Source organism: Lytechinus pictus, chromosome 12, assembly GCF_037042905.1.
Source record: "Lytechinus pictus isolate F3 Inbred chromosome 12, Lp3.0, whole genome shotgun sequence".
In the NCBI taxonomy this organism is placed as follows: Eukaryota; Metazoa; Echinodermata; class Echinoidea; order Temnopleuroida; family Toxopneustidae; genus Lytechinus; species Lytechinus pictus.
In genome coordinates, this window is record NC_087256.1 from 30,472,474 (window position 1) to 30,494,915 (window position 22,442).

The window sequence follows — 22,442 nt, forward strand, 5'->3', positions numbered from 1 at the left end:
TTCAAATTTGTAATAGATTTTGACATATTATTCAGAAAATAATATTACTTTTTATCCCCATTCCTTTTCTTTCCGCACTTTCTCCCTCTTTCTTTGTCGATAACATTTTGGGGGTCCTTGTGCAAAGCTCGATCCCATCTATACGCTAGTGTTCCTCTGATTGACACACCTTCTCCTCCTCTCAAAGACTCCAATAATAAATAATAAACATTCTAAATGTATAATGTGCCACGTCATTGATTCATTATGTATCGGCCTCAACAGGCGTCATCATTGCGTGCTATGTCATTTTTCTCAAATACTAATAATTCTAAAACGGTAAGTGTTAGATTATCATGTTGAAAATACAAACGAATGAGACTATGTTGAAAACAAAAATAAATAAATGTTGAAAAAATGGAAACGAATAAAAAAAAATTAAATAATGGCTGAATATAAATTCATTCTACAATAGATATAACATCCCATTTGAATATAATATAGTTGAAATATTTCTTCCTGGATCAGGTTAGATATAAATCAAACATTCTTAGTAACTTTTCTTTAAAAGTAATTTGGGGCATTCCTTCATCAATCATGGTAGGCGCCTGACATCGGTCACCAAAACGAGATTAGGAGGTTATGTACTCTCGACTTTAGGCCTATAAAAATAATATTTTTAAAATGAAACTTTGAGTTCAATGATTTTTCCCCATAATACACATGTCCGATCCTAAATTCATCATATTTCACAAGAGTTGAATTAAATTGGTCATTAAGCCTTGAGCAGTTTACTGAATTCTCAATCGACAAAGCAATTTATGCCTACCATCATTTTGACCATTAAGAACACAATGTATCTTCTCCAACCATAATAGTGACCAAAAATGTTTCTAAATCAATATATTACGCATCTGTATCAATACATTATTATCATTTTAAGATCGTGTTTTCTACATAGAACTGAATTTTAATTTCTTTCATAAGGTTGAGGAAAGCTAAAGTTCTAGCAGTCCTGTCAGTCAGATAATTGGAAATCCGACGAAATTACGATCTTGAAAAATGCATTAGGTAGGCCCCCTCGGCCTACATATTTGTATTTTTATGATAGGCCTACTAGGCCCTATACCATTGTGATTGTGTATGGCCTATAAACGACATAGTAGGCCTATATAGGCTACGTGTAACTTATCATCCAATATTGTAACTACAAGTAAATGTAATAAAATACCCTAGTAATAATGCCCAACAGTGGCGTACCAAGGATTTTTCACAGGGGGGGGGGCAAATTCGTCCGCCAAAAAATTTGACAAGCAAAAAAAAAAAAAAAGGTCTTCAAGACTCGTCAGGGGGGGCAGGGATATGTCCCTTGCATGGGTTGTGACTCGTCAGGGGGTGCAGTCTGCCCCCTCTGTCCCCCCCCCCCCCCCCCGTAGGTACGCTAGTGATGCCCAACAAGCAATCGGAAAGAAGTGATTTCATCGAAATCATGTTCATGGCATTGGGGCAAGTTGATTGTATGGGGGCGTGGCTATATTGTTGTGGTCATATGACTCGAAGAGCGGTCACCTGATCGGCAATTTTAACACATGATGCATGCAGAGGCAGAGCGGCAGTTGTGCGCTGATGCAGTCAATTCAAGCCGGAAGATTTGTGATAATTCATGCACATCGTAACAATCAATCAGTTTCATCTTGTCCTGTAACGTTTCGATAGTATCCATCGATTGTATTCTCTGATAACCCGTCAAAATGAATCTACTTTTACCTAGGCCTAGCATGGTCGTCATCATAGTTTTGCTGATTCAATTAGTGAATGGTAAGTCAAAATTACTGTGGTTGTGTGATTCATGGACTGTCCTGGGAAGCGGGGGTGCTGAAGCACCCCCAGAAATTTTTCTGGGGGGTGCTGCGTGTATTATTTTCCAAAGGCAGCACCCCCACGAGATCAGGTTACCCCCTGTATTTTTTAAATATGTTATAATGTACATAATTATCACATCCGACAATCACAAATTATTTACTAGTATCTTTCACATATTCTAATAACATTTATTCCTCCTAACGCGACTCAATCAAGCTCCGGCACTCCGATACAGACGTGGTCGCGCGTGATACGTGATAACCATACACACTACTCGATAGCAGGGAGGGACATGGGTGTGGTTGTACTTGAAACTTCCAAGTTTTATGTCGAATCAAGTGTGCGTGCGCCTGACCGCCCGTGTTTTGTATAAACAATATCAAGTCAGACAATAGAAATCAAATTTCACACTCATCACAGTCTTATTTTCGCCCTGCCCATGGCCCTGGGAAGCAGGGGTGCTGAAGCACCCAAAAAATTTGGGGGTGCTGCATGTGTTATATTCCATAGGCATCACCTCCTGGAAAGCTAGTGGTAGGCATATATTATAACCTCGTTCGTAGGATGAGTGGTGGTAGGTATGATAAATGACAGAAATGTAATGAAAATGAGTGACGTTTTGTAGAACCCCCCCCCCCCTCACTTCAGAATTTTCCGATACTTGAAATAGTGTTTAAATTCACCCTTTCTCAGATCAGAATATCAAATATTTTCTGCTTGTGCTTCGTGCTCGTATTATTTCATTTTTATAATAAAAAAATGTATTGAAAATGCCCAGATACCTAGGTCTGAATCTAAACACGCGCACGCATGTTTACGAAGCTTTTTTTTTGCGGGGGGGGGGGTACTCTGGGCTTGAAATATTCATATCATATACATTTTATCGAAATAATTTTTTTAAATCAAAATCTGATAACAAACAGTTAAGTTATATGATTTTAAAGTTTAGCAATATTTTGTGAAAATGGCGATATGCATGTCGTCATGAATATATAATAGGTGGGTTGATAATGTCACATCCCCACTATCCTTTTTCTTATGCTATTACATGGAATCAAATTGTTTCACTTTTTTATTACCAGTGTGAATGATATGTCTTCCTTATAATGAAATAAGTTGCAGCAAAGAATATCTAATGGACCAAATCAGTTGTCAATTGTACTGTTTTGGTTTTTGAAGGGAAAATATTGAATAAACCTAATTTTATATAATACTAATAGAATACAAAAGAACAAGTCATGGGGATATGACATCATCAGTTTTGCTCATTGAATATTAATGAAGACATGCCTAAAACCGTTTCACCGGAATAATGCTAATCTTTAAAATGCAAAAACTTTGATATTCCTTGTCTGATTTTGATCAAATCTTTATTCTCTTGTTTGTCTGATTTTTCTTTATCTGTTTAAACCATATTACATTCGGTATGGAGTACCCCTTTAAACGTGCTTAAATTTTAAAGTTTCAGATCACAATAACAACATTTTCTGCTTGCGATTTGCGCTTTGCGCTCACATTTTTAATGTAGGAAGATATCCAATTACCCATCATTTTCTTGATTTACAAAACATGAATAGAATGTCCCATTTTTAGGTCTGAAATCTCAATTTTGTTTCCGCTCGCGCTTTGCGCTTGCATCAATGGAATAGCTATATACCTATCCTGTTCATGATTAGAAAAGTGCTTAGAATTTCCAGTATTTAGGTCGGAATGTCAAATTTTTCAGCTCGCGCTTCGCCCTCGCATTATTTGATTGTTCATATATTTATCGTCTTCATGGGTAACTGCAAACAGTCCTAAAAACACATCCCTTTCAATCAGGCCAGAGCGTATATGAGAAATATCTGCTCTCGCTGATCGCACTCGCAGTTATCATTTGTTACACGCATATTGTTCAGGACCACAAACATTGCTCAAAATGTTCAATTTTCAGGACAAAATACATTAAATTACCCCCCCCCAAAAAAAAAAAGAATAGCTCGCGCTTCACGCTCGAATTATCTAATTATATATCTATGTTCTTTTATAAGAATAAAGCTAAGAAGTGACTGTCATATATGTATGTATGTGTGGGTGTGTGTTTGTGCCATGTGGTACCCCTAGAGGTGTGTGTGTGTATAAAAGAACAATGGAACACTCAATTGTGTCCCCCCCCCCACCTTTCAGGAGAGATTTCAACACCCCCACTGAAAAAATCGTTCCCAGGTCCCTGTATGCTTGTACGAGACACTCGTTCAATGAACAAGGTTGCTGAGACCAACATGGGTGCTTCATTCGGTTGTTCTGCTGAACTACGTTGGTTTACATTAAATAAATCCCCAGAAACGACAGTTATTCCCGTCTAGTAGTAGATTCTACACACACCACAACCCAACGCCAAGGCCAGGGGCAAGGCAAGAGCCAAGACACCGACCAATTTCCAACCCAAGTCAAGCCACATTAAAATTTATTTACCTTTAGTACCTTTACCCTACCTCGAGCGAAGTTCGTGTAGGCTCCACTCCACTTCACTACCGCTACACTACGCTCCACCTACCCGAACTTCGAGACCGTGAACTCTATCTGATATTCCGAATGACAAAGGTGGGATTTTATGGGGGGAAAATATACAATTCATCCAACATCACGAGATTACCCGAGATTCTGGAAGAGTGCTGTGGATCCCAGCAGTCAGGCTTCCAGTTCTGTGCCATTTTCATCCGTCTCAATGATTCTACTCCCCTGTGCCTTGGCACTCACACTAGTGCAAGGTATTAGACCAAAAGCTTCGGTCTCTGTTATGTTGGTTGTTCTGCTGAACTCCGTTGGCTCCACTCACCAAATACAGAGACCAAAGTTGTAGCTCGATCAGTACAGGGACTCGATGGCCATATGTTTATGTATTAAGTTCGGGACTGCAGAAGTAAGTCACTGTTTTTTCCCCTTTTAAGTTTATTTTTCCCTGTTTTGGTGCATTTCAGGCCAAAACGGAATAATAATCTTTATTTTGGTACAGTTCTTTTTTATACATTTTTATGAAATAAAGACAAAAATCGATGAGCCTCATCGGGGGGATTTTGCATTGTTAACCCCCTAATGGTGGCTGCACGATAGCGAGCCATCTGTGTACGAGGAGAATTAAAAGGAAAAAAAAATGTTAAAAATATACTAATGCCTTGGCTGTGTATATTTTTGTCAGTAGATTTTTAGGTTATTTTGCCTGTTGAAATTATGCATCAAAATAAAGGCATCTAGTCATAATTGGAACCTAATCAGCTCAGCACACATCGATCACTATTACTAAAGTTAAATCTGGATCTAAACTCTTATTCCCTAAAACCAGTGTTGTTGTTTTATTTTTTTTGGGGGGAGGGAGTTTTCACTTCTTCTTCCTGGTACTGTAGTCAAACTCCTCAATTGGAATATAATTGCTGCATGCAGGCGTGTGTGGCTAGTGATGAATTTGAATTATTGATGTGCCCCCCGGACAAAAGTAGACAATTGAATTTTGCTTAACCTTGTCTTAAAACTATCAACCGATTTAGCTTTATGTATAAAGTCTACTGGTAGTAGATTCCATTCTGCCATAGTCCTGGGAAGGAAAGAGTATTCAAAACAGTCCTGTTTTGGTTGTTGGTCGGGAGAAAGACATTGCTGATGATTTCCGTGTCTTCACAGAATTATAAGGGGGAATTGTTAGGTGTCGATCTACATTGATTGAAGCACTGTGATTTACAGATTTATATTGAAGTGTAAATCTTGAGATAGCTTTTCTTTCTTCGAGAGATTTTCATTCAAGTGACTTCAGCATCTGGGAAACACTACTGGTTTTCCTGTGATCTTTACAGCTGAATCTAGCGGCTCTTTGTTGAACTGCTTCTGATGTGCATTTCCACAATAATGCTTTAGTATTGCGGTATTATCATATATGAACAACTTATTTTAATAATTTGTATACCTTTAAAGGACAAGTCCACCCCATCAAAAAGTTGATTTGAATAGAAAGAGAATAATCCAACAAGCATAACACTGATAATTTCATCAAAATCGGATGTAGAATAAGAAAGTAATGAAATTTTTAATTTTCGTTTGATTAAAAAAAAAAAATAGTGAGTGAGAGACATCATCGACTGTCTATTTGCATTTCACTGAGTTGTGCATATCACTATTTTGTGAAAAATAAGCAAAAATCTAAAATGTCATAACTTTCTTATTTTACATCCAATTGTAATAAAATTTTCAGCATTATGCTAGCTTGATTTTTCTCTTTTTAAGTAAATCAACATTTTGGGGGATGGACTTGACTTTTTAAAAATTTGATAACACTTTTTCTTGTAGCTGCCCCATCTAATAATTGTATCGGTGATTGCAAGCATGGTTACAAGGAACCGAAGCAGGACTGGGGTTACGTTAGTGTCCGACCCAATGCAAACATGTTCTGGTGGCTCTACTATTCAACCCAACAACCTTTCAACTCTGACACACCATTGGTTCTCTGGCTACAGGTGAGATGCTTTGGAAAGGCATTTATCTAAAGATACATCTTCCTCTCTCCTTATATAAACATATTTACATTAAACATTTATTTTCTACCAGTAGGCCTATGTGTTCAAGATTGCATAATAACATAATTTTGTACAAAGTATAATAATGAAAATAAGCCCCTAGTTGATTATTCTTGTTGCTATTATTATTTTTTTTATAGTCATTCTTTCTTTTATTCATCCATTGATCCATCCACCCACCCACCCATCCATCCATCCATCCATCACCCATCCATCCATCCATCCATCCATCCATCACCCATCCATCCATCCATCCATCCATCACCCATCCATCCATCAATCCATCCATCGCCCACCCATCCATCAATCCATCCTTCCTTCCATCCATCCACCATCCATCCTTCCATCCATCCACCATCCATCCATCCATCCATCCATCCATCCATCCATCCATCCATCCATCCATCCATCCATCCATCCATCCATCCATCCATCCATCCATCCATCCATCCATCCATCCATCCATCCATCCATCCATCCATCCATCCATCCATCCATCCATCCATCCATCCATCCATCCATCCATGCATCCACCCATCCATCCATCCATCCATCCATCCATCCATCCATCCATCCATCCATCCATCCATCCATCCATCCATCCATGCATCCACCCATCCATCCATCCATCCATCCATCCATCCATCCATCCATCCACCCACCCATCCATCCATCCATCCATCCATCCATCCATCCATCCATCCACCCACCCACCTATCCATCCATCTAGCCATCCATCCACCCACCCACCCATCCATCCATCCATCCATCCATCCATCCATCCATCCATCCATCCATCTAGCCATCCATCCATCTAGCCATTCATCTATCCTTCCTTCCTTCCATCCATCCATCCATCCATCCATCCATCCACCCACCAACGCATTCATCCAGCCAGCCAGCCATCCATCCATCCATCCATCCATTGAATCCAACCATCTATTAATAATTTTGATGATGACCTATCTTTCTATCATCCTCTTAGGGTGGCCCTGGAGGATCGTCTACAGGATTTGGTAATTTCCAGGAGATAGGACCCCTTGATGTCAACCAGAATCCTAGAAACACTACCTGGGTAAGCCTGGACGTTCTTCCTGGAGCCAATTGCATAAAAGTTACTATTATGGTATCTTTGCCATCCAACTCTGATGACCCATCTATAAGCATCGGTACACTAGCACCCCCCTTGTCCATGCATAAGTTACCGAGGCCGGACAGAAAAAAAAATCAGCACAATGTACCGTGCTGACCTGATAAGATTGCATCTTGAAAGGGTATGGAAAGCGCAACTAGTTTTGGAACTGGGTCGAAGATAGTCGTTTGACTTTTTATGAGATCTTAATGTCAATTTTAGCAAAAAGTAAAATTATACTTTTTTTTCTTACATTGATCAGATGAAAAAACCTCTGAAAATGGTGTTTGTAATCTGCAATACTTTTATTATGTGAGGAGGAGTATGATATTTTAGAAAAATGTGACAATAGTCAAATATGAATGATTGCCAACAATATCAACAAAAGAAGAAGATTATTGAATAATTCCATCAACTTTTTTGTAAGACCAACCTCCAATTTTCTACATTTGTCTTCATTCCATGACACCACTCAAGCCATGATTATTTTAGAGTATAACACATTTTCGCATGAAGCACAACATCGCAGAGATCAACCATTTCAGGAAGAGTCCTGCATATTGGGGGTCGGAAGGACATACTTCATGTAATTGCACTACATCTTGTTTGTACGCCATAGCTATTACTACAATACTATTTTGGAAAAACGATTGAATGAGAAAAAATTTATGAAACTTTTGTTTTACTCTGCTATCGTCCTTCCCTTCAAGTTTCTGTCGCTAGTGTACTTTTTATCGACAATCCAGTTGGAACTGGTTACAGTTATATCATAGCCACATATCTGTAAACCATAGCTATTTCTACTATAGTATTCCAGAAAATAGATCAATAAATTATGATTTTTTTTTCTGTGTTATCATCCTTTCCCTCAGGTTTCTGTCGCTAATGTACTTTTCATCGACAATCCGGTTGGAACCGGTTATAGTTATGTCACAGACTCCTCAGCTTATACAACTAACGTCAGCCAGATTGCTGATGATCTGGTCACCTGCATCACAGCTTTCTTCAACAAACTCCCTCAATTTCAGGTACCATATGAATAAATATTTGAATGCGACATAAATTCCATTTTCTTCCTGTCCTATATAAATTCAAGGAATCCTAGTTTTGAATGCACCTGGGAAATTATGAAGGCCTGATATTTTCATAACAAAATTTTAGAGGCAAGGTAGAGGAAATTATTTTCTTAAGTATTATGTAAAAAAAAAAGGGTTTCTGAAAATGCTGTTTTAAATTTGAATTATCTGGTTTTGAAATATTAACAGTGAATACATTTCACTGTTATTTCTTGGGGAAGTCAATCCGCTCAAAAGTCTAATGGTGTTCTTCTTTCTCCCTATAGACAACCCCTTTCTATATATTTTCTGAGTCCTATGGTGGGAAGATGACGGCCGCCTTCAGTCAAAAGCTTCTTCAGGTAAGTAATTGCCCTTTATTCACATCTATTGAGTTCCTTGATTCTAATAGACCCATGTATAGGGACCAGCCAGTTCCAGTATGTTCATGGGTTAACCTGTTGACTGCTTAATTCTGTAATCCCCACAGGCTTCGTACAGGGATCTCTGGACTCAGGTAGGCAATGAGTTAATCGGCTCAATGACACTTCACTGAACTTTCAGTTGTGCAATTAAAAAAAAAATCCCTATTTTCATTGTTCGGTTTACAAATATTCTGAAAATTGATTTGCCCCAATTGATCGTGGGCCCGGCAACCACTGTGCAGCACCAGATCGACAAGGCTCTGTCCCTTAATGGTGAATACTCATGCAGGAGAAAGACTAGTCCAGGATCGGGGTGCCCAGGGACCTACGTCAATGTCAGTTCATGCTACTAGTATTTTTTTAATTTCATATAAAAGATAACGGTTGAAACTGTAGGTAACACTCGTATATGATGTCGAGAGGTTTGCATAGCGATATGTCACAATAATGTAAAAACTGGGTAATGACTGGCTGTCTCTTACAAATTATTGTTAGAAGCTCACACGATATGATTCATATCCTGTCTAGGAACAGAAAACAATGGACCAGATGTACCTAGAAGGTCTCACAGTTTCCTGTTTAATCATTCTTACAGACTTTAGGTTGTTTTGTGGTTGTTCTTTTACCTCTCATTGCCATTGATCATTGTCCTTACGTTGAAGTCACACCAACGAATCAGACCCCCCAAAAGACAGATGGTGTGTCATTGGAAATGGGGGCTGCAGAATTGGGGGGGGGGGGGGCTCCCCCTTTCAAAACTGTTCCGTAGCCCCTTGGAAATAATGTTACAAATTTGATCGGTCTAGGGTTGGTTTCAGCAGTGTGACTTTAGCATAAACACCTTCTTTTTCAAATAGTATTTTATTTTAAGTAAATTTATTTTGGAAAACTCGTCTGCTTGCTTTTTATTCAAAACTTTCTGTGAATGGAGTAAGTTAGGAATTGGCTTGACATACATGTACATGTTACCTATGCTGGCTGTACTACGATTAATCCACTGCAGTTCTTCCTACTTTTACCTTTGTCATGTTTTTTAAAACTTTCTTCCGTATTTTTTTATTGCTTAATATTCCATAATAAGACTAATTATTTTTTTAAACAGGTGCTGAATGAGTCGTATCCATTCCCCACTGTTTATTTGAATTCATTGATTATATTTAAGTAATACAACAATAAATGTACAAAAATAAGTTGTTACACATTTTAATCCAGAACTTGGATAACACGTTTAAAATCTCTATACAGAGATGACTCAAGGAGATAATAAATGCAATAACATGGCCTCCCATATGGGCACTTGTAAAAAAGCATATTAGTCCTATTTCAAATTAGAATTAGTGTTAGAAGAATAGAAACAAAACACGACAGGATCTGGATGTATACACTGCTGGACCAATTGGTATAAATGCAATGGGTGAGAGAGTGTAGTCTTTCTGTTCAATTTTTCAATAATAAGTTAGAATTAGACACAATTAACATGGGCTCCTGTGACATTTGCACCAGGCTTCATTTTGTCTAAGGTGTAGGGTTAGGGTAAAGGTTGCATCAGGTTTTTATGTAATGTTTAGGGTAGGGTATAGTGTTAAATCCAGGGATGAAGTTAATCATTCAATTAGTGAGCGGAATTTATAGCGGATAATTTTCGCCAGGGCAAATGCCTTGGAACAGTAGTAAGCATATATAGGACCTAATTTAAAAAAAACGTCTATATGCACAACACAAGCTTTGACTGCAAACTGATCAGGGAATAGATTTGCAACTTAAATAATTTTTTGGGGTAAAATATTTGAATAATTGGCAGTTTAACTTCAACTTGAATTTTATATAACTTTGTTTGTATAAAAAATATATTAGCACTGCATTATATATGGAGATATTGTATGCATTTTGATTCACTGATTATGTTATTTTTAGGCCATTGATGCAGGCAAAGTCAAAGTTGATTTCAAAGGTTTCGCAATGGGAGATTCCTGGATCTCGCCTGTAGGTAAGTGCTCATTGTCAGAATATAAAATTTGATGGTTGATTATGATAACAGTGATGATAAGAGTATCATAGGTGGAGAAGTGGTGATACTACTACTACTACTTTTACTACTACTACCCTACTACCGCTGCTGCTGCTACAACTACTCTGACCAAAACTAACTCTCTTACCAGCATGACTACTACTACTGTTGGGGAGTTTAAGTGTCAATTCCACCCCAGAAAAAAAAGTTGATTTGAATCAATAGAAAAAAAATGAAACTAGCATAATGCTGTAAATTTTGTCAAAATAAAATGTAAAATAAGAAAGTTATCATATTTTTAATTTTCACTTATTTTTTCCAAACAGCAGTATGCACAACACTAAAATATGCAAATGAAAGAGCAGATAATGTCACACACTCACTATTTCTTTTGTTTTTATTGTTAGAATTATACAATATTTCACGTTTTACAGATTTGACAATAAGGACCAACTTGACTAAACCATAAAATGTTTAAACAATGGTAGTACCACATGTTCAGGGAGGAGTAAAACTTAGTTTCACATGACAATTAGGAGAAAATTAAAACATGTCATATTTCATATAAAATACAAAAGAAATGTAGTTTCTGGTGTCAATGGTCCCCTCATTTGCATACCGACAAGGATGTGCATTTAACTGTTTTGTGAAATTAAACAAAACTTTCAAATATGATAACTTTCTTATTTTACATTGGGTTTAGATGAAATTTTCAGCGTTGTGCTTGTTTGGTTTTCTCTTTTTATTCAAATAATCTTTTTGTTTGGGTGGACATGATTTTAAAGAAACAAGATAGTAGAATAACTTGACAGAAGTTTTGTTCAACAGTAATTGTCCTCACATGAATGGAAAGCTAAACACTACATACATCCACCCTCATTTTTATGTACAATACACATTGCACACAACATCTGTTGTGTTTTTTTTTTTTGGGGGGGGGGGGGGCAAACTTGACACATTTTAATCAAAGTACCATCCTAAAATGCTTGAATTTGCATTTATACTGTGAACATGCAATCACTGTTTCTGTATAAATCTATTGTATCCTACATCTCAATTTTCTCTCATCTACTTCAGACTATGTGATGACTTGGGGACCATACCTGAGGGCTACTGTGAGTATATAAACTTTTTTTAAGTGGGGGAAATGACCCCCCCCCCCTCAACAACTTAATTGTGTGTCAGTCACCGTCTAATGCTGGGGGGGCCTCACCTATTAATGTTATGTGGTGTGCAACTATCAGATTTTATGGTGTTTTTTTAAACGAGTATTTGTAAAGAAATTCCTGATTAGTGGGACTGGTCAGGGTGGGGGGGGGGCATTTTTCTTCTTAAAGAAAATCATAAAAAATACATTAGTCAGAAGGGGGGGGGGTGCTACAAGTAAGATATTTGGGGAATGTACCATTCAATATGTTGCTTTTTCCACGGGTGTAAATCTGTGACGTCACACTATTCAAGTGGGGGGTTAAACAATAGATCATCCCCCCCCCCCAACAATAGGTTAGCCACTTGGCTTTATGTCAGTGGTTTTTTGCAAGAAATCCTGAATAAGGAATAAATTATTTTTAGTCTGAAAACACCTTAAACATCACCCCACATAAAAAAAAGTTAATGTCCGTAACCCATTCTATTGTCCTCAAGTGTTCTTCATTTCTTTTTCCTTTTCCCCCCATTTTTCAAATACTGTTAGTCTTTGTTAGATACTGTTGGCTTTGGAGCTGTTCAGAACGTAGCTGAGAAAACCAAAGAAGCTTTTGACCAAGGCAACTACAGTCAAGCCACTAACCTCTGGGGTGAAGCAGAATCAGTCATCGAAGAGGTTAGCCATCAAAGGTTCAGTCCACCCTGACAAAAAGTTGGTTTGAATAAAAAGAGAAAAATCCAACAAGCACAACACTGAAAATTATATCAAAATCGGATGTAAAATGAGAAGGTTGTGACATTTTAAAAATTTGCTCAATGTCACAAAACAGTTATATGCACATCCTGGTCGGTATGCAAATGAGGAGACTGATGACATATCCACTCACTATTTCTTTTGTATTTAATTGTATGAAATATGTATTCTAATTTTCTCCTCATTTTCAAGTGAAAAAACGATTAATTCTTTACTGAACATGCAGAATTAGCATTGCTTAATACTATATGGTTCAGTTAAGTTTATCCTCATTGTCAAATATGTAAAATAAAATGAAATATTGTATAATTCAAACAATAAAAAACAAAAGAAATAGTGAGTGAAGGACATCAACGATTGTCTCATTTGCATGTCACTGAATTGTGCATATCACTGTTTTGTGAAAAATAAGCGAAACTTTAAAGTGTCATAACTTATTTTACATCCGATTTTGATGAAATTTTCAGCATTACGCTAGTTTGATTTTTCTTCATTCATTTAAATCAACATTTTTCTTGGGTGGACTTGACCTTTAAAAAAATTATTTATTTACACAATGTTCACTTTTATACACCAACAGTGTTGAATCCAGCTAGTGTATCTAGCTGTTTGCACCGCTGTGTTTCCATTTTTTTTCTCTCTCAATCATTGTCAATATGTGATACTTTGATGATTATTGTATTATATTCTTAATTGTTTTTTTCTTCTGTATTGAATTTTATTGCCCTGCATTTTCTCATTAAATGGAAGTGTCCTGGGCCTATTGTATTCCTTTAATGTGCAGATTTGCCAATAAAGTGATAATTACCACAAAACTCAAACAAATGATATACATATCACTGGTGTACAGTTAAAATCTATTACCTCAACATGAACAATATTTGAGGACAGTGTAGATAAAGCTTTATTGTAGTGTGATTACAAAAGTAGCAAACATCTTTTTGCCTATAAGGAATTCTCTACAGGAATTACTATATGAGGTTGCAACCATTACTATAATGCTAAAATACAGCTTTTTGTGGACTGTTCTCAATTTTTTTTTGAGATAAAAGGTTTTAACAACTCACCAATGACTGACATCTGAATTGTTTCACATATGTTTGGTAAAATGACGGTAAGAGCAAGTTCTGCTAGTGAGTTTTGGACTACCTATACCATATCTCTTCCTAGTCTATCAGCAACATCATGCAGCCTAAAGAAGCATACTACGCAGCAACTTTTTTTGGTCGCAATCACACTTATGCATATAAGTTCGTCAGAGCTCGTACAGAGTTGCGCAAAGTAAAGCAAGGTAATGTGAGCTAAGTGAGGTCTGTCCTGGAAAATTGAGTACTAACGCCCTGTTAGTGCCTGCCTAAGCAGCTCGCTGTTGCTCGTTTTGCTCGTCCTTGATCAGATTTGCTTTTTGCCGCTTGTCCTTGCTTGTATAGATTTGGTTGGGTTCAGTTGCGGCTGAAAAAATGTCAAACTACTGAACTAGAATGCAAGACCTCTGCAATAGTCTGTGTATTTACCACAAAGTTTCATTGCGTTGTGTTGCCATTGGCTGCGATTGTCTGCGTTTTGACAATCCGCAGCAGGACCCAAGCCCCGAACGCAAAGGTTTGAGCCATGGTTTGAAAAAGTACAGGTTCCATTGATTAATACGCAGTAACATGTGTCCTCTTATTTGACCAAATTAGGCAATGCCTACTGTACCGCATGCAATTTGTAAGTTAAGTGCGACTCTCGGTCACACTTAAATCTAAATTAATTGATTTAAATTTGAAGCCTGGACAAAGATTCTAACTTCCATGAATATCTGTAACCAACAAACTTATACAAGCAAGTAATCAAAGACTATACATATCTATATTCAAAGATGATCTTGCTCTTGATTTTAATAATATGATTTTTCCTCTTTACTTCCATTTGTGAATAGTACTCCGATGATGTGAATTTCTATAACATCTTGGAACACAATGTTCCCGACCAAGCTGCAAAGGGTGGCTCTCCCATCGGTATGTTCCTTTCTTGATATTATTAATCTGTTAACTGAAACACAAGTGTCAATTCATTGTGGTAACAATTTCAAAATGAGTTTTTTACAGAATCTGATCAAATGATCACCAAGGTGTCTGCACGTATATTAAACAGATATATTAAAGCATATAAGGATTCTGGAAAAAAAAATTGTAATTGCTGAGAAAATAGCAAATTTAACATGGCATTCCAAAGAACTTCTGGTTCTGGTTTCAAAGTAATCATGGGGGAGGAAAGGACCTTTGTTCACGCAGGGCTGACCCTGTGGAACTCTCTTCCACAGGGTTTGAAAACCCAGACATCTGTAACCACCTTCAGTGGCAACATGAAGACGTACCTGTACGGTGCATTTTATAGACAACCATATGTCTTGGAAGGCTATGTGTTTATGTCTCTCTTTCTGTAGTTTGCTCTGAAGTGCCTTGAACATCTGATTAAGATGGAAACTATGCTGTACATATTCTATGTATTATTATTTTTATTATTAAATGTTAGGTCTTTTTCCAAGCAACAATAACACACCCTCCCCATGTGCTTATCTGTGTTTATGATCTTCTGTGTGATCGTATTCCAGTTTAGATTTAATGCGATCGTATCATGAAAAAGCTTGTCGGATGTCTTATTTGACAGTTGCCCTGGTAAAAGTGCTTCTCAGTCAATCAAAATCAAAAACATTTGCTCTGGCGACAATCACTCCTGGCTTTATTTCATCTAAGATATAGGGTTAGGCTTGCGATAGGGTCTTTAAATGTTAGATTTAGGGTTGGGTCTAGGATAGGATATAGTGTTAAATCAAGGATGAAGTTGGTGATTCCGTTAGAGTGTGGAATTTACAGTGGAGAAATTGTAGATGAGGCAAATGTCATGGATGTGATCTGACAACTTGTCAGGTGAAAAATATTGGTTGGGTGCTTCAATATGCACATACATGTAATGCACAGATTTGAGTGAGTAAGTGAAAATACTTGCAAGGGTTAGGTAGGTAGATAGATGTTGCACTGTGCATGAGACAAGGGCCAAGTGTGCTGCACCATGTAATGAAACTGAACTCTCACAGCATTTACTATCACACACAACTGAGCAAGTGCATTATTTGTTTTATAATTTCTTTTTTTAGACTGTAGTAAAAACAGTGATTATCCAACTTAAAGCATACCTATCCTTTCTGCAGTGACCTCATATGGCACACATTATCATTAATACCCTGGCTCCAGCCTGCCTACCAATATAACAGTGGCGGATCCGGGGGGGGGGGCACATCCAGCCCATGCCCCCCCCCCCTTTGAGAGGCACAACAAATATTTTGTAGTGGAATATATCATGCATAGATGTGAGAACCTTTCTTTTTTTTTGCTTGTCATATTTTTCATGGAACAAAATAACCTCCATTTGGTGGTGAAGACCTTTTTTTTTAGGGGGGAGGGGTGATTGTCAAAATTTTCCTGTACAAAATGCCCTCCCCTTTTGGAAAATCCTGGATCAGCCCTTGCAATGTAATGTATATGTTTGATATCCATTGCATTTCTCCAGGTTTCTCTTTCTTTCTTTCTCCTCTCAGAGCGATTGAGACGTCGTCACTTGGATGTGTATGCAAACGATGCCTTGAGCGAGCTCATGAATGGACCAATCAAGAAGAAGCTTGGTATTCCTGATAACGTTGTTTGGGGAGGTAAGACAACGGTATGGTTTTTATTTCTGTGTTACAATTCTATTGATGAGAAGGAAAACAGAGCTAGTATTAGTATTACAGTAAATTGTTCTTGGTTAAAACTTTAGAACAACGTAGTGATAGTGCAAGTGTGAATATGTAAACTCTGGGCAGGTTTTTATATGGTTTTATTGCTGTTGTATTCAGCAATATCTGCATCATCTTAGTGCCTTGGTATTTTTAAATTAGTGGAATGAATAGTCTGTTGGAATTCGCATGACTGTAAGTGATGGTAACTGGACAAGTGGTTATGTCCAAGGCTAAGGCAGGGAGAGCAAAATGGTTTTGAAAGGGGGGGGGGTGACCAGATAAAAACACAATCAGATGGTTATTTTTATGTTTTTTATTGAAAAAAGTGGGGTGGGGTGCTGAATTGAAAATAATTATATCACCTGTAAGTTGTCTCTCTCCCCCTATAAAGAATACCTTGGCATCCACCACCTTTAATATTTACATCTTATATTAATGGTAAGGAAATTGCACGAACTGTGATTAATGCTTTCTTTATAAGTTCATGTTCAAGTTATGTATATAATTCAAGATTAATTGACTTTTCCCATATTTCCATTCAATAGGTCAGTCAGGAGAGGTATTCACCCAACAGAGTGAGGATTTCATGAAACCTGTCATCAATATCGGTGAGTTCCAACCCTAAATACAACATTTCTAAAAATTGAGGTATATATATATTTTTTTAAACCAGTAGGGTCCTGTAGCTTTAAGGTGGGTGTGAATCCAGGTGGGTGTTTCATAAAGCTGTTCGTATTATTTAGAGTGATTTTATGAATGACTGGTGTTCCTTTCTTGTATTCTGAAGTCAGGTTGAACTTAGATTACATGGTCTAACTGTGTGTTAAAATTATGAGAAGCCAAAAGTGTCAACATTTATTTACATTTTATATTTCCGATGTTTACAGAGCTCTTTCATTAGGCTATACTGGCAAAGGAAACTTATTCAGTTATTATTCCCAGAAGGTTATGAATGATCCGAGTGACGGAGGAGTTGATAGATTGTACCTGTAGAGTTAGAGATTTTAAACTGGCTATCCATAGTTGAGCAGCAACTTAAGAACAGTGGCCCGTTTCATAAAGAGTTACAACTGTTGTAACTCTGCCAATATGGCAACTACCATGGTAACAGCTAGGCTCAGCAGCCAATCACAATCAATGTCACCATGGTAGTTGCCATAATGACAAAGTTACAACATTTGTAACTCTTTATGAAACGGGCCCCTGAGTTTATATTAAACCTGAATTCAGAATACATGCCAAAGTCAGTTTATTTCCTTGACAAGTCTTCTTTCGGCCAATGAGAGGAATTTAGTAGCTAAGAATCCTGTGGAGCGTTTCATGAAAGGACTTGTCGGACGTTTTATCCGACAAGTACCATCATTGGCGGCGGAAGCCAAAAAAATTAGGGGGGGCCCACCTGAAATGTTTCGATGGACACGGAAAAAATTTGACAAGCCCCCCCCCAAAAAAAAAAAATTATCAACCTGAATTTAAGGAGGGGATCGCAAAAATTTTTGACAAGCAAAAAAAAAAAAAAAAAAAGTCATCAACCTAAATTTGAGGTGGGGGGACCGTCCCCCCCACCTCAAATTTAGGGGGGACAGGTCCCCCCCGTCCCCCCCCCCCGCTTCCGCCGCCTATGAGTACCATGTCATCCTTACCATAGTTACACTACTTCTTAGCCAATGAACATCAAGGATAGTTGTCAGATCTGACAACTTGTCGGACAAAAACTCTTCTGAAGAAACATTCTCCTTTCTCAATCCCTCACCCAGTTGATGACCTCATCACAAACTCTAGTCTACGTGTGATTGTCTACAACGGGCAGTTAGACCTCATCTGTGACACACCGGGCACCGAGTTGTGGGTTCAGAAATTAACCTGGCCAGGACTCGCCGCTTTCAACACGACAAGATGGACGCCGGAGTATGTCCCGTCTAAAGAAGGAGACACGGCGTATTTCTTCAAGAGTCACGAGAATTTCGCTTTCTTCTGGATAATGAAGGCTGGCCACATGGTATGTTCTCAACCATGGCCATATGCAGCGTGGGGGCAGGTTTTTGGTTATGTCTGCATTGTGGCTCATCGTAGATGAGAAGAATTTACCCCTTAAAGACGTTCCTCAGTTAAAATGAAATCCATGTCATTTTCACCAAATTTTGCACAGTTACTTTAGCACCTAACTATTCCAAAATATAACATGGGTTCATGTGCTTGATTTTTTTGCTATCAAGCTTTAAAGTTTACCAAATTGAAAGTTCTTGTGAATTACGCAATCAAAAGGATTAGGCATTAAGCATGTTGGAGCAAATGTTCTTTTTAAAGCACCAAAAACAAACCGAAATTGTGTATCTGTGTGAGGAAAATTTCTTAACCACTTCCCCATTTGTTCAAACTTGAGATCATATTTGTCATACTTCACAGCACTGCTGAAAAAAAAATTGGGTCCGAGGATTATTTTCAGCTAATTAGCTTCATGAAATAACACATCAGATTTGCAGTTGCAGATCACAGTAAAAATCATCTGATACCTATAGTTCATTAATCACATATTCATCAATTGTGACGTCAATGTGCCTAGCGTTATAAATATACACAGATCATGGTGTGGACAAACATAACAGTGGAGCGTTACTGATTAGAGAGAACGCCAGAGAACTAGAGATTAACATAATTGATATTTTGTTCATTCTTATTTTTACAGGTTCCAGCTGATGCAGGCGAAGCAGCCCTCATGATGTTAAAGGCTGTCATCACGGAGTAAAGTCTTGAAATCAGCTCCTAGGATATTCCGTTACCATCATTGGAAAGTAAGATTTTGGTTTGTCTGCTGATTATTACCGTAACTTTACCATCCAATGGTAATCTCCATGGAATCCTTGATTTTGATTGGCTGTTTTTATAGGTAAAGTTACGATAATTACCGTAGTAACTTAACCTATAAGAACAGCCAATCAAAATCAAGGATTCCATATAAAAATAGCTTTTATGCGATATGCCTAGGTATGGATTAATTACAAGGATTTCTTTGGGAGAAAAGGTGCCATATATGATATACATGTTTATTAGTCCTGTAAGTGTATACACTTTACTGTCATAACATTGACTGGATGACAATCTGTGCATGATTTTGTGTCTTCTGTCTGTAGTGATGAGTGACAATTTTCTATGAAGTAAAAGTAATCTATTATGCAATATGTATATTTTTTTCATGAATACATCATTGTAAGATTGTGACTGCACATATTTTTTGTATCACCTGCGTTAACAGTACTAACCAAAATCATTTTCTAGTTTTGGAAGTTTGGGAGGGAAAACGAGATAACAAGCAACGGACAGGTTTGAGTGATTTCCTTGTCTCAAAATGATGTCTTTCTCCATGTTACCTCATGTGAAGTACTGGAGTTTTCTTGCTTGAAAGATGCTATTATGGAAACTTAGCTATCCAATGGTAAACTTCCATGGAATCCTTGATTTTGATTGGTTGCTGAACATTGCTACCATGGTAAATATGGAAGGGGGTGAGGTGCAAAAAGCTCCTGTGATAGTTGGTTTTTGGGATTATTTGTAAATGATACAGCATAAACTTTTTTAAAAAGATGCTTCAGCTGAAATACAATAGCCTTGTTGGTTATCTCTGTAGTAATCAGTCTTTGTGAATCTTTATATTTTGGTTTATATACTTTTACAATTATTTTTTTTGTTGGCTTCTGCTTAGCATTCAACCTACATTGCTCTACTAAAATACACCCTCTGTTGTTTAAATAATGTCAGTTAGAAGTAGATACTTAGATGTAGCGATCTGAGCCCTATATCATTAAACTTGTTATAAATAGCAGAGGCTACTCTTGTCATACGATAGTTTTTTTTTAAATTAATGAATAAAATTATTATTTATCAATCAAGCAACAAATGAGCTAAAAAGAAATTGGTGATTTGTGTCTGACCCCTCAAGGTTTGCAATCATGACGACAGTAGGCTATAAGTTGCAAAGGTAAAAAAAAAATGGATCCTTAATAAAGCTTGACATTCCTTTCAAGCTTACATGAATGCTTAATCCGTTGACTACTGAATTCATCCATCTCTCAGACGTTTTGTAGATGGCCCAAACAGTTCCAGTAGTCAATGGGTAAGGTTAATACTAGCTTTGAAGGGAAAATCACTTGTTTAATCTTAATATTGTGAAGCATGAAATGCTTATAAATAAAAAATTTTTGCTGTTTTTCCTCTTGAAGAATTATTACATACAGTACACTGACAGTATCAAGGGCCCAATGGCTCAGATTTTTGCAAACCTCCACAGAGTTACTCAAGTAAACTTAAAGGAGAATGAAACCCTTGAAACCAGCTGAATCCATATCAAAGAGAAAAATCAAAGAAACATATTGTTGAAAGTTTGAGGAAGATTGAATGAATAATAAGAAAGTTATGAGCATTTGAATATTGAGATCACTGATGCCATGTAGATCCTCCCATTGGCAATGCGACCAAGATCTGTGATGTCACACACGTACAACTCCCTCATTACTTTAGTACTTATTTCACTTATATTCTCACTTTTATAGAGTCTATCACAAGGTGAGGTGTTCTCTTTATGAGAGGACAAGTACAGAGGTTTCACAACATTATATCATTGATGAATTGTTTGTCATATGATTATAATGAGCAAAAAGATATGTTTTGGGGTATATTTTCAGTGTCCAAAAGGGGAGAGTTGTTCATCTGTGACATCATAGATCTTGGTCACATTGCCAATTGGAGGATCTCCATAGCATTAGTGATCTCAACATTCAAATGCTCATAACTCTTCTATTGCTAGTCCTATTTTACTCAAACTTTTGTTGATCTTATTCTTTGATTTTTCTGCTTTCACAAAAGCTAACTTGCTCCAAGAGTTTCATTCTCCTTTAAGGAAAGTGTGCCCTGAGTATATATGTTTTTTGTGTAAATGATGCCACCACAAGTATTTCACGTCATGACTTTGTTCATCGTTTTATTGTGTTTTTTATTGTGCCAACATAAAGCAAAGTTTTTAACTTTCTTATTTAGAGCATCTTGCTTCAAATATTTGATCTTTTTCAGTTTATATTGCTTCTGTACATTGTCTGCTAAAGAGAGGTGTTTGCATTTACTGTATTGTACAATACTGTACTTAACCCTTTTGGAAGATCAGTACTGAGAACTTAGATGTTGTATGTTTCAAAGAAGAATTATTCACTTGTATTTTGAATGTGATATGTACACGTATGGAGATTGATTCATGCTATACTTATTTTTATATTCAAATGAAATGTAAATTGAAACAGCTGTGTGAATTTGTCAATAAACAATGTTGGAAACCTATTTTTAATGCTTAAAAAAAGTCACATAGGCTATATGTCTTATAATTATGAATAAAAAACAATGAATGTAGATAAATGTTTGGGAATACATGTATATGTATATTGTAACTTGAATATGTTCAATCAGGATGTTTTTATTTTTGTAACACTCCTTATTGTGTGGAAAAAAAGTTATCTAATGTATGCAATTCAATTATTTTTCAAAAATAAAGATCTGGTCAAAACTGAGAATCATATGTTTCAATGAAAGTTTTATGTCAGTTATCACATCATCGCATCAAATTGCATGTATTTTTGAGAAAGGTTTGATTTTATCACATCACTTAATTCTTGTTATCAGAAGTATTATTTTCATTGTCATCTGGAAGAGCTACCCAACTTTAGGCATTATGGGGAAATATTAATGAGTTTTGAAACTCATGGACCTATTATATTGATCTTTTACATACTGA

The 22,442-nt window shown here is 37.0% G+C and overlaps 1 protein-coding gene across 1 annotated transcript; it reads left to right on the plus strand.

The window, feature by feature from the left end:
* The first annotated feature begins 1,514 nt into the window (after positions 1–1,514).
* LOC135156149 (retinoid-inducible serine carboxypeptidase-like) lies at positions 1,515–22,221 on the plus strand. The gene is made up of 13 exons (XM_064107638.1): positions 1,515–1,797; positions 6,160–6,326; positions 7,372–7,461; positions 8,391–8,546; positions 8,861–8,935; positions 10,913–10,985; positions 12,084–12,121; positions 12,700–12,828; positions 14,828–14,906; positions 16,487–16,597; positions 17,212–17,274; positions 18,424–18,665; positions 19,353–22,221. The coding sequence occupies exons 1-13, from the start codon at positions 1,731–1,733 to the stop codon at positions 19,410–19,412; spliced, it is 1,350 nt and encodes a 449-aa protein (XP_063963708.1). The 5' UTR covers positions 1,515–1,730; the 3' UTR covers positions 19,413–22,221.
* Positions 22,222–22,442: the final 221 nt, after the last annotated feature.

Excerpts from the sequence above, each read along its gene's own strand:
- LOC135156149 (XM_064107638.1), top strand. The coding sequence starts at position 1,731 with ATGAATCTACTTTTACCTAGGCCTAGCATGGTCGTCATCATAGTTTTG. Across the intron at positions 8,547-8,860 it reads ACAAACTCCCTCAATTTCAG|ACAACCCCTTTCTATATATT; the intron begins GTACCATATGAA and ends TTCTCCCTATAG. Across the intron at positions 12,829-14,827 it reads CAGAATCAGTCATCGAAGAG|TACTCCGATGATGTGAATTT; the intron begins GTTAGCCATCAA and ends ATTTGTGAATAG.